This window comes from Talpa occidentalis, unplaced genomic scaffold, assembly GCF_014898055.3.
Source record: "Talpa occidentalis isolate TD23 unplaced genomic scaffold, MPIMG_talOcc4v2.1 talOcc4.14, whole genome shotgun sequence".
Lineage (NCBI taxonomy): Eukaryota > Metazoa > Chordata > Mammalia > Eulipotyphla > Talpidae > Talpa > Talpa occidentalis.
The window spans coordinates 22,897,482-22,913,643 of record NW_023601433.1 but is presented as its reverse complement, the minus strand read 5'-3'; the positions used below and the strand labels follow the sequence as shown (position 1 = coordinate 22,913,643).

General features: G+C 42.3%; 1 protein-coding gene and 1 long non-coding RNA gene across 4 annotated transcripts in view; one reads left to right on the top strand and one right to left on the bottom strand.

The window, feature by feature from the left end:
- The window catches only part of LOC119244413 (uncharacterized), a 68,840-nt gene extending 54,339 nt beyond the window's left edge, over positions 1 to 14,501 (bottom strand). The window contains exons 1-2 of one of the 3 annotated variants that reach the window (XR_005125000.2): positions 14,440 to 14,501; positions 12,171 to 12,228 (exon numbers count right to left, since the gene is read on the bottom strand). This is a non-coding gene — a long non-coding RNA (uncharacterized LOC119244413). Of the gene's footprint in view, positions 1 to 12,170; positions 12,317 to 14,439 lie in introns of those variants that run through there. The other 2 variants (XR_005125001.2, XR_008551718.1) reach the window with 2 other exon arrangements.
- On the top strand, positions 4,073 to 5,943 carry LOC119244418 (multiple coagulation factor deficiency protein 2 homolog). The gene has a single exon (XM_037510207.2). The coding sequence runs from the start codon at positions 4,137 to 4,139 to the stop codon at positions 4,575 to 4,577; it is 441 nt and encodes a 146-aa protein (XP_037366104.1). The 5' UTR covers positions 4,073 to 4,136; the 3' UTR covers positions 4,578 to 5,943.
- Positions 14,502 to 16,162: the final 1,661 nt, after the last annotated feature.

Genomic DNA, 16,162 nt, shown 5'->3' with positions numbered 1-16,162 from the left:
TGCACTGGCCCCTGCATGGACCAGGCTGGGTGTGCATCTTCTTCTCAGGTGCTGATGTCTGAGTTCTGAGTGGGTTGCTGGGTATGGCTGGGGACCTGCATTGAAGAGCTAGTCTCTGCAAGGCCTGGCCTAATGTGCATGTCTGCTCCTGAGGAGTAAGAGACTGGACGTGGAATCAACACTGTTTATCAGATGGCTGCTTAAGATCCCTTATGTAGAGCAATGCCCTGCAAAGCCCAGGCTGGGTCATGAGTCTGCTCCCAAAATGCAAGTGGCTTAGCACTGAATGGAATGTGTTGCAAAAGGATGATCGAGAGGCGACCTGCGGATGGCAAGGGGAAGGGCTCACCCAAACGCTGAGAAAACTCGCGTGTACCAGGGCAGATAACCACCTGGGAGGGACGCCCCAAATGTGCTTCATCCTTGGAAGTCTCCTCAGTCATAACTTAGCAACAGAGGCTCACAAGGACAGGCATGTCCCATAAACCCAAGGGCTCACACACATGGTGTGTATGAACTCAAGTACATGGCATGCGAGGCAAGGTTGTTTTGGCTTTCTCTGACTTATGATAAAACACAGATGTCTTTGTTCACAATTCTTATATAATCATGCTATGAAAAATAGAGAATGAATGCCTTGTAGCTGACAGCAGTCCCCCGTCTAGTGGGTCCTTCACAATCAGCGTCCCAAGTCTCAGAGCCCACTAGAAGCTCACAGAATGCACTTCCTGGGTGCAGCTAGGGGCCTGTATTAAAGATCTGGGTCCTACATGTCCCAGACTGGGGTGTGCATCTCCTCCTGAGTGCTGAGTCAGGAGTAAAGTTCTTTTTATACAATTGAAATTGTGTTCTTTCAATTCAAACTAGATTATTATAAATTTCATAGTTAATAGTAATCCCCTGGACAGCCTCCAATATGTAAATATGTACACAAAAGGAAATGAAAAATGAATCAAATCAGTGCACAAACAAATCAACTGAAAAGAAAAGAAAGCACAAATGAAAAATTTTAGGGACAATACTGGTATAATGTATACAGAAAAGAAATAGCACAATTGCAGAAGTCAGCATTTATGAATAAGTTTTTTTCTTTTTCTGACTTTTTTTAATTTAAATACTAGTTTTAATTTAAATACTAGTTTAAATACTAGTATTTAATTTATTTTTTTGAGTTTTTTAAAAAGTTATAATTTTTTTATTTAAATTTTATTTTATTTTTATATTCCCCATAATATTACAACCCCCTTATTTTGACCCCAAGTCCTCCTTTCCCTGCCCCCCACCCCCTATAGAGTGTCTCTGGCTCATAGTCGTTTGTAGATTTTGATATTTTCTTTCTTATAGTTATTCTTTTTCCTGGTCCCATTACTCAGCATTCAAAAAAGATAAACACACGCAATTTGCAGCAATATGGATGGCGCTGGAAGGGATCATGCTCAGCGAAATAAGCCAGAAAGAAAAAGAAAAATACCAGATGGTCTCACTCATAGCAGGAATCTAGAAAACTTAAATATGAATAATTACTTTAAATGTAAATGGATTAAATTCACTGGAATCAAAATACAGCGATTGTCAGAATGGATAATAACAAACAAAAATATGGACTCAAAGTTATAGAAAGTGAAAAGTACAAGAATGAAAAAAACATATCTATGCAAATAGTAACCAAAAGAGTACTGGACAATTATACTAATGTCAGGAAAAAAGTACACTGTGAGTGAAAAACTATTCCATGAGCTAAAGAAAGACATTATACACTGGCAATTCATGAAGGAACTAGATCAATCATAAATATGTAAGGGCTAAAGAAGAGAGAACCAACTCATATACCACAAACACTGATACATTTGAAAGGAGAAACAGAATTTTACAACAAACTGGAAACTTAATGCGAGAGACCGGGAACTCAAAAATAAAAGGCAGAAATATTTTTGCATATGTTATCCAATGTACAGAGAACATTCTAAAGAGTCACCAAAATAAAAAGGCTACAGATCTAATAAATTAATTCATCAAAGTCACGAAGAACCAAACCAACACACACAACCAGGCAGATTTTTATATCAACAATAAATAACTTTTGAGGCTTAGGAGAAGAAAGAAAAAAGACTGAAGAATAGTAAACAGGGCCTCCCTGGTGGCACAGGCGGTTGAGCACAGCGCTGTGAAGCTGTCCACAGCCTCTGTAGTGCGGGTTCGATCCTGGCCTGCTGGGGAGATACCCACATGGTGCAGCAGACCTCACCTGCCTCCCCCAATGCTCCCCTAAGCAGTGTATTTCAGTCAATCTGCCTGTTCTGTTCCCCACTCTTAACTCTGGTGAATCCTCTCACTCTCCCGCACACCTGGCCTGCACCCTGGTTCTTCTATGTATAAATAAATCTTTTTTTAAAAAAGTGAACAGAACCAAATGAACCTGTGAGACACAAATGAACAAAACAAAATAACCATTAGAGGAGGAGAACCAAGAAGGAGGAGAGAGGAAGGGGTATAGAGAATATTTGAAGAAATTCAAGTAACAAATGATATTCGAAGAAATAATATTCTAGTGAATCCTTCAAATTTTTGATGAAATACATGAATGTGAGCATGCAGAAACTGTGAGCAGAAATATGAGCAGTCCAACAAACTCCAATCAAATAACATGTACAGAGAAACCCACACCAACATACATTATAATCAAACTTTCAAAAGAAAAAGAGCAGGGCCTCCCCGGTGGCGCAGCAGTTGAGCACTGGGTTGCTAAGCTGCCCATAGCCTCTGCAGCACTGGTTCGATCCCCAGCTGCCCAGTGAGGGTCCCACATGGTGCGCAGACCTCTCCTGCTGTCTGCTGCTCTCCTCAGCAGGGTATTTCATCCGTCTGCCTGTCCTGCTCCCCGCTCTGGCTCTGGTGAATTCTCTCACCCTCCCGCACTTCTGACTGTACCCAGTGCTTGTATAAATAAATAAATAAATCTTTAAAAAATTATTAAAAAAAAAAGACAAAGAGCAAATTTTAAAAGTAGAAAGAAAGAAGCAAATCATCACCTTTAAGAGGTCATCAATAAGCGTGAGGGTGGAGCAACATGGCGGCTAGGAGACGCTGCAAGTAACATGCGCGGAAAAGCAGCACGCTGGAAAAGCAAACGAGAATTGGGATTGCGGCTGCCCAGGTCCCCGCGCCTGCGACCTAGGCTTGCGGGGAGATGCGCAGGGGCCCTCAATGAGGTGAAAGTCCCTCACTGAGTAATCAGGAACCAGGCGCCCAGACATGGGAGCGGGGTGCAAAAGGCGCCATTGCTTCAGCCACTGAACTGGGCTACAGCCCGCGTCCTGGAACTGAGGGCTTTGGAAGTGAGACCCAGGGCACGAAATTCGGGACGTGGGTCCTCCACATCAGTGGGGCACAAGGCAGACACAGCACCCCAAAGCCGTTGAGGTTTTCCCTACCATTCCCACTCTGTTCCCTGTCCCACGGGGTGAAAAAGGCAGCTCCCCAAGAACAATAGGAGAGATCTCTGGTGCCACCTAGCGACCAGAAAAAAAGTCAATGACACCTTTCTTCAGAAAAGTCAGCTTGAAAGTGGCGTGGCCAGCTGGGAAGTTAGCCCACCCCAGGTCCATTCAGACCAGCAGTCTGAGCCCACAGGGGGAGCGGGCACCCACGGCCGGGGCAGACCGGGCGCACAGAAGACCATGCCTGAGACCGGATGCGCAGGGAGTGCATCTCGCATCGCCACTTTAGAACAGGGACATTTCTTCAGTAAAGACTGCCTGCAGAAGGCTCCCTCAGGAGCCAGAGGTGAGAGGGGAAGCTCACCCATGCCAGGCCCCTTCTGGCCTGCAGTCCAAACCCAGAGGGGGGGGCGGGAACCCACCACCGGAGCAGAGCAAGTGCACAGGGGAGTGTGTCCCCACATCGGCATTTTAGAACAGGGACCTTTCTTCAGTGAACACTGCTTGAATCCAACAGATGGCTCCTGGAGGAGCCAGAGGGGAGCAGAGAAGCTCACCCAAGATGCCGGACAGTCCCAGCAACACAGTGTCCCAATGCATACGACAAATTAGAAAACAGACAGTAGGGGGCGAGGCCCAGGCGGGAGCGCTGCGCGTCCCGGAGCGCTGGCCGCGGGCGTCGCGCGGGTACCAGTGACCATGAGATCTCTGCGGCTGCTCAGAACCCCCTTCCTATGTGGCCTGCTCTGGGCCTTTTGTGTTCCAGGTGCCAGGGCTGAGGAGCCCAGGGCCAGCATCTCCCATCCCGGTGGCATCGGCCTGGATAAGAACACAGTGCACGACCAAGAGCATATCATGGAGCATCTAGAAGGTGTCATCAACAAACCAGAGGCAGAGATGTCCCCACAAGAACTGCAGCTCCATTATTTCAAAATGCATGATTATGACGGCAATAATTTGCTTGACGGCCTAGAACTCTCCACAGCCATCACTCATGTTCATAAGGAGGAAGGGAGTGAACATGCCCCACCGATGAGTGAAGATGAACTGGTTAAGTTAATAGATGGTGTTTTGAGAGACGATGACAAGAACAATGATGGATACATCGACTATGCCGAATTTGCAAAATCACTACAGTAGAGATATCTGGCCATCTCCTAGTTACATGCCAATGTGACCCATTATAATGTGATTCAGTAGTACAAAATGTCTCATTTCCAATTACTGCTATAGTAATTTGGTAAACACCTGTAGCAGTTTGTTACACTGGGCTAAGAGAAATCAAGGGAAATAGAAGGGAAATGGGACACAGTCCCCACATACTGTTAAATCTCTTATTGGACGAGGACTTGATGAAAAAAATCCTTTCAAGAATATTGGATAATTGGAGCCGAGTACTCAGGAACTTGACTGTAGAGTATTGCTAGTCTCTTGTTTTTAATTCATGCTGCCTGAAAAGTCAGACATGTTTTGCCAAGTGGGCATACTTTTCAGTAACGGTGGAAGAATGAGATGAATGCCAAATGCTTCCCCTGGTGAGCCCTGTCTCTTTAGGTAAATGTGGTCAGTATTCTGCAAAGTTCTCCTGGCCTAAGTGATTACTTGTGGGCAAGTGAGTGTTTACTAGGCAATTTCAAAGCCACAGCCTAAGAAGGATGTCAGCTGTTGAGTTGAGCTAGCTGCAGAGTCTGAGCTTCTATATCTTCTGGCACTTTGGAAATGATACACCACTGACCTAAGTGATTAACCTTTTTCAGTGTTTTATAAAACTACTGCCACATCCATATGCTTTATTTCTTTAATCAAGTATGTAGTATACTATATACCTTATTCCTTATGCTTGATTTCATCTTTAGTTTGGGAGAGACCTTGAATTTAGATGTGTTATCCAATCAGTAACAAATATTTTAGCCTCCTTAATGCTTATATTTAACTTTTGTTTCTAGGGTTTCGTTTTTGCAGTTTAGAAGCTATTAGGAACATAAAGATTTTAACCCTTCTGCTTCATATGGAGGTGAAACTACTGGCTGGTCTAGCCTAAGTGAGAAATGGAAAGATCACTCGCCAAGCACAGTGATTAACTGGATGCAAATTACATTTAGAAGGAATGTTGTTTAAATCACCTCTTTTGACCTGATTATGTGAATTCTTTCCAATTAGAAAAAGCCTAAAAACTCTCAGTGGTGTGAATCTAAGTAGTAGTTGAAAAGGAGAAGCAACAGCAAATGCCATTGGGCTTATTGGATGGGATGGATTTTCTGTGATAGAAAGTCTGTGGGAAAAGTAACTGCATAAAATTTGCTGTAAGATGTATAGAGACTTATTTTCTTTATTAAAAGTATTCTTATAAGAAAACGTGTATTTGTAAAAATGGTTTCCTGTGTCAAGTATTTGTGCAATCAGAGCTGAATTATAAACTATTCTTGTAATACCAGTTATTTTGAAAGATTTATATATGAATTCTGGGTGTATGACCAATAAAATTGATGTAACCAAATAAAGAGCAATTGATAAAAAAAAAAAAAAAAAAAAAAAAAAAAAAAAAAAGAAAACAGACAGTAGGGAGTAGAAGAACCACACGGAACCTAACAACTCCTCAGGAAGAAAGCACACCACGAAAAGAAAACCACCCCCCAGAATGCAATAACAGTAACTTGGAAGAACTCTGAACCTTCCAGAAAGAGAATTTAAAATTGCCGTGATTAAAAAAATGACAGAACTCATAAAGGAAAACAATGATCAGAAGAAGGAAATTGAGTCCCTAAAGAGGGAAAACAATGGTCAGAAGAATGAAATTGAGTCCCTAAAGGGGGAAGCAAAAGAAATGCAGGAGATCAAAGAATTAATAGAGGAACTAAAGGACTCTGGGAAAAGCAATGAAAGCAGAATACATGAAATGGAAAAATGAATAAGTACTCTTGAAGACACAGAAATAAAAAGAACCAAAACAGAAAGGAAAGAGATGTACAAAGGAAAAAGAACGAAGAAAGACGTTGGGAACTATCTGACTCCATGAGGAAAGGAAATATAAGAGTTACAGAAATACCAAAAGGAGAGGAGAAAGATGTAGGAACAGAGAAATATTCAAAGAGATAATTGAAGAGAACTTCCCAAATGTGAAGAAGGAGCTGAAAATTGATATACAAGAAGCAGGAAGAACACCAAACTTCCACGACGAAAGGAAAAATACAGCAAGACACATAATAGTAAAGCTCCCAAGAATCCTGGACAAGGAAAAAATAATGAAGCTGACAAGAGGGAAGAAACAGATAACATTCAAAGGAAAACCAATCAGGCTGACATCAGACTTCTCTGAAGAAACACTGCGGGCAAGGAGACAGTGGAGGGACATAGTCAACAGACTCCAAGAAAACAGATGCCAACCAAGAATACTCTATCCTGCAAAGCTCTCCTTCCTCTATGAAGAAAGATTAAGGACCTTCCCAGACAAACAGAAACTCTGGAATATCGTTACGACTAAACCCCCACTCCAAAAAATACTACAAGGAGTCCTAAAGACAGAACCTCAGAGGGACGAATAACAATGAAAGAAGGCCAAAAAAAAAAAGTTATTAAAAGAATAAATAAATAAAATCAAAGGAAAAACAAACACAATGGCAAATACAGATGCCAACATATCAATATTAACTCTAAATGTAAATGGACTAAACTCTTCAATAAAAAGACACAGAGTTGCAGCCTGGATTAAGAAACAAAACCCAACCTTTTGCTGTCTCCAGGAAACACATTTAGCTACAAAAGATAAAAATAGACTCAAAGTTAAAGGATGGAAAGCAATCCTACAAGCAAATGGACCAAAAAAGAAAGCAGGAACAGCTATACTTATATCAGATAAAACAGATTTCAAACTCAAAAAAAAAATAAAAAGAGACCCCAACGGTCACTACATTATGATCAAGGGGACAATACTTCAAGAAGAAATAACACTCATTAACATATACTCACCAAACGAATGAGCACCAAAATATATCAGACAACTGTTGTCATCTCTGAAAACAGACATCAGAGAAAACACATACATAGTGGGAGACTTCAACACACTACTATCAACAATGGATAGATCAACAAGACAAAAAATAAGTAAAGAAACTAAAGCTCTAAATAAGGACCTAGAGCATTTGGGCTTAACAGACATCTATAGAACACTAAACCCCCAAAAAACGGAGTACACAGTTTTCTCAAGCGCACATAGATCATTCTCCAGGATCGATCACATACTGGGGCACAAGACAAACATCAACAGATACACCAAGACTGAAATCATACCAACCAACTTTTCTGACCATGAAGGCATCAAACTAGAAATAAACCATAAAAAGAAGGCAAGGAACTTTCCTACCTCATGGAGATAAAAAAACCACACTACTGGAAGACCACTGGACTAATGAGGAGATCAAAGAAGAAATTAAAAAATTCTTTGAATTGAATGACAAGGAGGACACCAATATCCTAAATGTATGGGATGCAGCAAAAGCAGTAATAAGAGGAAAATATATAGCAATAGAAGCTCACATCAAGAAACAAGAAAGAACTCAAAGAAACAACCTAATCTTGAAGCTCAAAGATCTAGAAAAAGAACAACAAAAAAACCCCCAAAACCAGTAGAAGAAAAGAAATAATAAAAACCAAAGCAGAAATAAATGAAATCGAAACTAAAAAAACAATCCAAAAGATCAATGAAACCAAGAGCTGGTTCTTCAAAAAAATCAATAAAATAGACAAACCCCTAGCCAGGCTCACAAAGGAAAAAAGGGAGTAAGCACAAATAAACAGGATCATAAATGAAAGAGGAGAAATCACAACGGACACAGCAGAAATCAAAAGAATAATCAGTAACTACTATGAACAGTTATATGGAAACAAGTTCAACAATCTGGAGGTGATGGACAAATTCTTACAACTCTACAATCACCCAAAGCTAGATAAAGAAGAAGTAGAACACCTAAATAGACCAATTACAAGCAGCAAAATTGAAATGGTAATCAAAAACCTCCCCAAAAACAAAAGCCCAGGACCTGATGGATTTACAAATGAATTCTACCAAACATTCAGAGACAAATTTGTGCCTATCCTTCACAAACTCTTCCAAAAAATTGAGAAGGAAGGGACAATACCAAACACGTTCTATGAAGCCAACATTACACTAATACCAAAACCGAACAAGGACAACACAAAAAAGGAAAACTACAGGCCAATCTCCCTAATGAACACTGATGCAAAAATCCTCAATAAAATTTTAGCTATCAGAATCCAACTATGTATCCACAAGATAATTCACCACGACCAAGTAGGATTCATTCCAGGGACACAAGGATGGTTTAACATCCGAAAATCAATCAACGTTATCCAACACATCAACAAAAATAAATATAAAAATCATATGATAATATCAATAGATGCTGAGAAAGCATTCGAAAAAGTGCCATACCCATTCATGATAAAAGCCCTTGAAATTCCTGGGATACAAGGAACATACCTCAACATCATAAAGGCCATCTATGACAAGTCAACAGCCAGTATCATTCTCAATGGTGAAAAGCTGAAAGCAATTCCATTAAGATCTGGAACAAGACAAGGATGTCCACTCTCACCACTGCTTTTCAATATAATACTGGAAGTCCTAGCCAGAGCAATAAGACAAGAGAAAGACATCCAAGGAATCCAAATAGGAAAAGAAGAAGTCAAACTATCACTATTTGCAGATGATATGATAATATACATAGAGAACCCCAAAAACTCCACAGAAAAACAAATTCAACTCATCAATCAGTTCAGTAAAGTGACAGGATACAAAATCAACATGCAAAAGTCAGTAGCCTTCCTATACACAATAAATCTGAAGAAGAAGAAATTAAAAAAAAAGCATCCCTTTTATTATCGAAACAAAAAAAATCAAATACATGGGAATAAATCTAACAAAAGAGGTAAAGGACCTATACAAAGAAAACTATAAAACACTGTTAAAAGAAATAGAAGAAGACACAAAGAAATGGAAAGACATCCCCTGCTCATGGATTGGAAGAATAAACATTATTAAAATTGCCATCCTACCAAAAACAATATACAGATTCAGTGCTATTCCAATCAAAATCTAAATGTCATTCTTCAAAGAATTAGAACAATTATTGATTAAATTCATATGGAATTACAAAAAACCCCGAATAGCCAAAGCTCTCCTGAAGAAAAAAGAAGGGAATGGAGGCATCACACTCCCAGACTTCAAACTATACTAAAAAGCCATAATCATCAAAACTGCATGGTATTGGAACAAGAACAGAAATACAGACCAATGGAATTGAATAGAAAATCCAGAAATAAACCCACAGATTTATGGTCAATAATATTTGACAAAGGAGCAAAGACTATGCATTGGAGCAAAGAAAGTTTGTTCAATAAATGGTGCTGCGAAAACTGGGTTGCTACATGCAAAAGAATGAAGCTTGATCACTACCTCACACTGTGCACAAAAAACAACTCAAACCAATTTAAAATGGATTAAAGAACTAGACTTAAGACCTGAAACCATAAAATACATAGAAGAAAATATAGGCGAAACACTACATGACATGCACATCAAAGACATCTTTACAGACACATCACTCAAAGCAGTGATAGTGAAGGCAAAGATAAACAGCTGGGACTACATCAAATTAAAGAGTTTCTGCACAGCAAAAGAGACAATAACCAAAACAAAGTGAAACCCCACCAACTGGGAGAACATTTTTGCACACAACACTAATGGTAAAGGACTGATCACAAAAATCTACAAAGAGGTGATGAAACTCAACAACAACAAAGAAAATTATCCAGTGAGAATGGTACATATTAAAAAAACTAGCAACAACAAATGTTGGCGAGGGTGTGGAGAAAAAGGAACTCTTCTGCACTGTTGGTGGGAGTGCAAACTGGTCCAACCTCTATGGAGAGCTGTGTGGAGATTTCTGGACCTACTAAACATAGAGCTTCCATATGATCCAGCAATTCCACTCCTAGGTATTTACCCAAAGGACACAGAAACATCAATTCCAAAGAACACCTGCACCCCTATGTTTATAGCAGCACAATTTACAATAGCTAAGCTTTGGAAACAGCCCAAATGCCCAAAAATAGATGACTGGATCAAGAAGATGTGGTACATATATACCATGGAATATTACTCAGCATTCAAAAAAGATAAACACATGCAATTTGCAGCAACATGATTGGCGCTGGAAGGGATCATACTCAGTGAAATAAGCCAGAAAGAAAAAGAAAAATACCGGATGGTCTCACTCATAGCAGGAATCTAGAGAACTTAAATAAGGGACCAGGAAAATGAATAACTATAAGAAAGTGAAAATCAAATCAACAAAAAACTATGAACCAGAGACAGTTTTTGGGGAATGGGGGTGGGAGGGGAGGGATTGGGGTCAGAATGGGGGGGTTGCAAATGTATGGGGAATATAAAAATACAATTTATTATTTAAAAAATAAATAAATAAATAAATAAAAATGAAAAAAAAAATAGAGGTCATCAATAAGATTACCTTCAGATAAACAATGGTTACAGTTGCACAACACTGGAAATGTTTTCAGTGTCACTGAATGCCACACTTTAAAATGGTTAAAATGTGCATTCACGTTAATATGTATTTTACCACAATTTTTTTTTAAAGATTTGTTTATTTATTTATACATACAAGCACTGGGTACAGTCTGAAGCGCGGGAGGGTGAGAGAATTCAACAGAGCCAGAGTGGGGAGCAGAGCATGCAGAAGGACCGAAGTACACTGCTGAGGGGAGCAGCGGGTGGCAGGAGAGGCCTGTGCGACATGTGAGACCCTCCTCCGGTGGCCAGGGAGCAGCCGGGGATCGAACCGGTGTTGCAGAGGCTGCGGGCTGTTTCGCCACCCAGTGCTCAACGGCTGCGCCACCGGGGAGGCCCTGACCACAATTTTTACAAGTGGAATCTTTTGTCAGACTCTGCAAAGCTTCAGATTCTGCCCATTTCCCAGGGCAGAGCCTACCTCCCCCTACTCACCACCCTAGATCAGCTGGGGCCTGCACAGCCTCACCCCTTCTTTAAACAACCATGAGTCCTTATGTCGGCACACTTCATTTGAATCACGTCATCACATACTTTTGACATCTCTTTCCATTTCCCCTGGATTAAACAAGAATTGGTCACTTTACTTCTATCACTTCTTTAGGTAACTGCATAATCATCATTGGAAGGTTCACAAAGTCACCTAATGGAGCCCACCAAGAAATGTTTTTATGTTCACAACTCAGTAAGTTGGGAGACCTGCACTGACCTACATGGCATTCTGCCCGAATATATGGTAAGTGGCCACACAGTAAATTTAGGCTTTTGAGTTGAACAGTCTGTCACACCACTCAAATCTGCCTCGAAATGCAAGAGCAGTCACAGTCAAAAAAAAAAATGAGCATGGCGTGTCCCAATAAAACTTTGATATTGTATAATTTTCACATCATAAAACATTCCTTTTGGTTCTCAACCATCTAAATTTTTTTAGTTTGTTGCCCATGGTGGGGGGAGGGGGAAAGGCAGCAGGCTAAAGTTGGCCCAGGAACTGTAATTTGCTGAGTTCTGACTTACACTTACCCTGATGTTAACTGTTACTTGTTTCTACTCTTTACTATGAATTGCAGATATCTTATAAATCTCACATAACCATGCTAAGCAAAACTGTGAATAAATAAACAACTCACCTGGTATGTGATCATTTTTTGCTGGTCCTGGAAGGGCCAAGGGTCTGTGAGGGTGCAGCTGAGAAAGAAGTGAAGAGCATGAGATAACACTCCACATAGGCATTGGCAAAACACCTCTGAAGGAAGAGGCCTTCAAAAGGGGCAGAAGTGAGGGGGACCCACATGTCCATGCACAACTTTGGATTGTTATATAGTGCTTGGATACACTACTTTTTAAATGTAAAAGCATCTCTGGGCCTCCCCGGTGGCGCAGTGGTTGAGCTCTGGGCTGCGAAGCTGCCCGAAGCCTCTGCAGCTCCGGTTCGATCCCCAGCTGGCCGGCGAGGGTGCCACATGGTGCCACAGACCTCTCCTGTCATGCCCGCTGCTCCCCTCAGCAGTGTACTTCGGTCCTTCTACCTGTTCTGCTCCCCGCTCTGGCTCTGGTGTATTCTCTAACCCTCCGCACTTCTGACTGTGCCACCGGGGGAGGCCCAATAATAAATAAATCTTAAAAAAAAAAAAAAGCATTTCTACTGATTTGTTAACAGTACATGTTCTCCTTTAACCTAGAAAAAAAAAAAAAAAAGTATACAACCCAATGAGCAACTAAGCAAATTAGGAAAAGTCCAGGACTGGAACAAAATGTTTTCAGTGCAACTGATGCTGAGGAAAAAAAATATTCTTGGACGGTTATGTTCTCTGTTATAAAACACAGAATCTCAACAAGGTCCTGAAAAAAAGGAATGGGGCGTTTTAATGATCAAACTTTTGGTTATAGGTTCTGTAAATTATCTTTTGATTAAAAAAAAAAATCTGGTTTTGGTTTTGACTTATCTCAAAAACCTGCCCAGGCTATGAAAAAACTCAGTGTCTGCTGTTGATTCTGTCACAATAAAACATGTGGCTGAAAGCAGGCACCTAACATTTTACACCCTTTTCCTGCCCACCACATCACATCCTGTCTTTTTAGTCAAAGAAATAGGTCAGAATTAAAGACCTATATCGCAGTACTTCCTCTGATTATTCTGAAAGACCAGGATATGGGGAGCGTTAGCATGACTCTAATCCTGCCATGGTGTGCAAGCAGCTCAGAATCTCCAAGGAGTAGAGAATGAAGAGAAAAAGGAGGAGCTTTCCTTTATCTCCCCTGTGTGAGCTTCCTTCCACCTGATGCCTTCACAAGTCTCTAAGAGAGTCTTTTTTTTTTTTTCCTTTTGCCTTGGCCTCCTCTCCCAACCGTTGCTCACAGGGCTCCTGAGAGTTGGTTCACAGTTTCGCCCTCACTGGATATGACAGAGGTTCTAGCAGGAAGGTCCCAGGTGTTTCTGGCTGAGCAGGTGAGTCTTTGCTCCTTCCAGCAAGGCCCTGGCTCTCTACTAAGGCTCAGGCAACTGGCTGTCCTAGGAGGGATTCCGGCCCCTGGGCTCCCCCTCTGACCTCACAAGAGCTGCTCTGTTCCGAGAAAGCTGGACCACATTTAAAACCCATCTTCCAAGGCACATAAATCCGGATTATTTACCAACTGTTGCCACCATCCCACATTTGCTATTTTCCTCTCAAGTCCAATATTGTTTAACCATTGTGATGCAAATGTCTTTGACCCAACTGACTACAGGATAGTTGTAGGTAAGAAGCTTATGACCAGGCACATTCCTTTCAGATCTACAGCCTCGAACAGGTTAAGCCTTTCCTGAATGGTTGTCAATTTGTCTAGCTGTTTTCCTCAGCTAATTCCTTGAGACTTCTCTAAAGTGAGCCGCTAGGTGCGTCTTAAGACTGCTCTCTTTGCAAGCACGCAAAACATTGATTGAACGTCTATGTTTAAAATCTTTTTAGTTAAAATCTTCAACCAAGGTCTAAAGCTCTTGGATCGTCCTGTCACCTTGACCATAATAAGCTGGGCTTCTGTAAACGCAAAGCGTGCTTCTGAGGGCACAGGCAGGGCAGGAGGGGCTCGTGGGGTGCAGTCCAGCCTGTTTATGTGCCATGCCCGCAGGGTCTTTAGAAAGAAGATCCCCCCAACCTAATGCCCCGTCCACTTCTGTTGCAGGCTCAGGCCAGGAGGCCGCCAAGGGCCGCGGTGGCTCAGGCCCACCTGCCCGCGGGCAGAGCGCGAGAAGGGCATCCGCCCTCGCTCCTGGCCCGCGTGGCCTGCACTTGGGGTGATCCTGGCGCCTCCCCAGGCTGTTCCCGTGAAAATGGCCGCTGGCCGCTGGCCACAGATGGCGGCGGGATTCCGCGAACCCCGCAGCGGCAAACGACGTCCTGGGGAGAGAGAAGCGCTCACCGGCCTGCACCGGGTCAGTTTCGTCCAGCCCATCCGGAGCCTGCACGACCCTCCCCCTCGGAGACCAGCAATGAGGCGTCGCTGGTCCCCGCGCCGGCCGCGCCGCCTCTCCCCCTGGTGAGACGGGGCAGGAGTCCGGGGCCAGGAGCAAAGCCGCGTCCTCCTCCACCCGCCCTCCCGGCGGGGCTTCCCAGCCGCCCGCCCCAGCGCGCTCCTCGCGGGTACCCTGGCCTGGGCCTCCAGCCGCAGAAGGCTCCAGAACCTTCTCCGCAGGCCCCGCGGCCCCTGAACCCTGAGCCCAGGAACCACAGCGCACATGCGCAGAAGGCCTGAGCGGCTCCGGAGTTGGCACCAAAATGCTCACGGGACGTTCCCATAAGCCCGCGCGCCTCTCCGGGAATAGGGTCTTCAAGCCTTTTTTTTTTTTTTTTAATTTTGACAGAAGAAAAATTAAATCATCCTTAGTCCTACCACAGAAATATAAACATTGTTAAGACTTTTTTCTTCTTCCTATGCACAAACATTTCTAAATATACAAATATTTTGCACTTTGCTTTCCTCATTCACATTTCCAACATCATTCAGAAGCAATACCTATGTGCCTATAAATCATTTTGAATTGCTATATAATATTGCATTGCATGGGTTAGCATAATTAAATGGTGCTGGGAAAACTGGGTGGCTACATGCAAAAGAATGAAGCTTGACCACTATCTCACACCATGCACAAAACCAACTCAAAATAGATTAAAGAACTAGACATAAGACCTGAAGCCATAAAATATATAGAAGGAAATACAGGCAAAACACCACACCTCAGTAGTCTCTTTATTTTATTTTTTAAAGATTTATTTATTTATACAAGCACTGGGTACAGTCAGAAGCCTGGGAGGGTGAGCGAATTCACCAGAGCCAGAGCGGAGAGCAGAGCAGGCAGACCAACCAAGTACACTGCTGAGGGGAGCATGGGCGGAAGGAGAGGTCTGCCTGCCATGTGGGCCTCTCGCCGGCAGCCGGGGATCTAACCAGTGCTGCAGAGGCTGGGGCTGCTTCGCAGCCCAGTGCTCACCCACTTCACCACCAGGGGAGGTCCCTCAGTAGTATCTTTAAAGAATCATCACCGAAAGCAGTGATAGTGAAGGCAAAGATAAACAGCTGGGACTACATCAAATTGAAGAGCTTCCACCATCTTGATACCCTCTTGAGGCCAGAACAATTAGACTCGACTGGAAAGACATGCAGGCATGTACATACGGACACAGCTCCCTTAGGTTTTTATCTAACCCAAATGAAATGTCTTGTGTAACTGCATTTTTGCTCTTGACAGCAAAGACACAGAGCTTCCTCTCTGAGTCCTTATGAGGACAAACCATAGTTTTCTGAAGTTAGATTCTTTTCACCACTGCCTGATGGAAAGGCATTTTTATTCTCATTGAAATAGTCTGTTCGCCAAATCTACCTGCAAAAGCATAGAGACAAAAGATTCACTTAAAATTGAATATTAAAGCCAAAATAAAAAATGTCCCCCCATGGAATCAAAACCAAATTCCCAAATTGGGGAGAGGTGTGAGCAGAGGAAATGTGGTTTCAGATGCTATCCTGGACACCTTACCTAGACTTTGGATGGAGAAAAAGAGTTTGGTTGCAGCAATTACCAAGAAAAGTTCATAACTGTGTGTGTTGTCTCAGGGTCCAGTGTTCACCACAAAGTTAATCTTGGGGT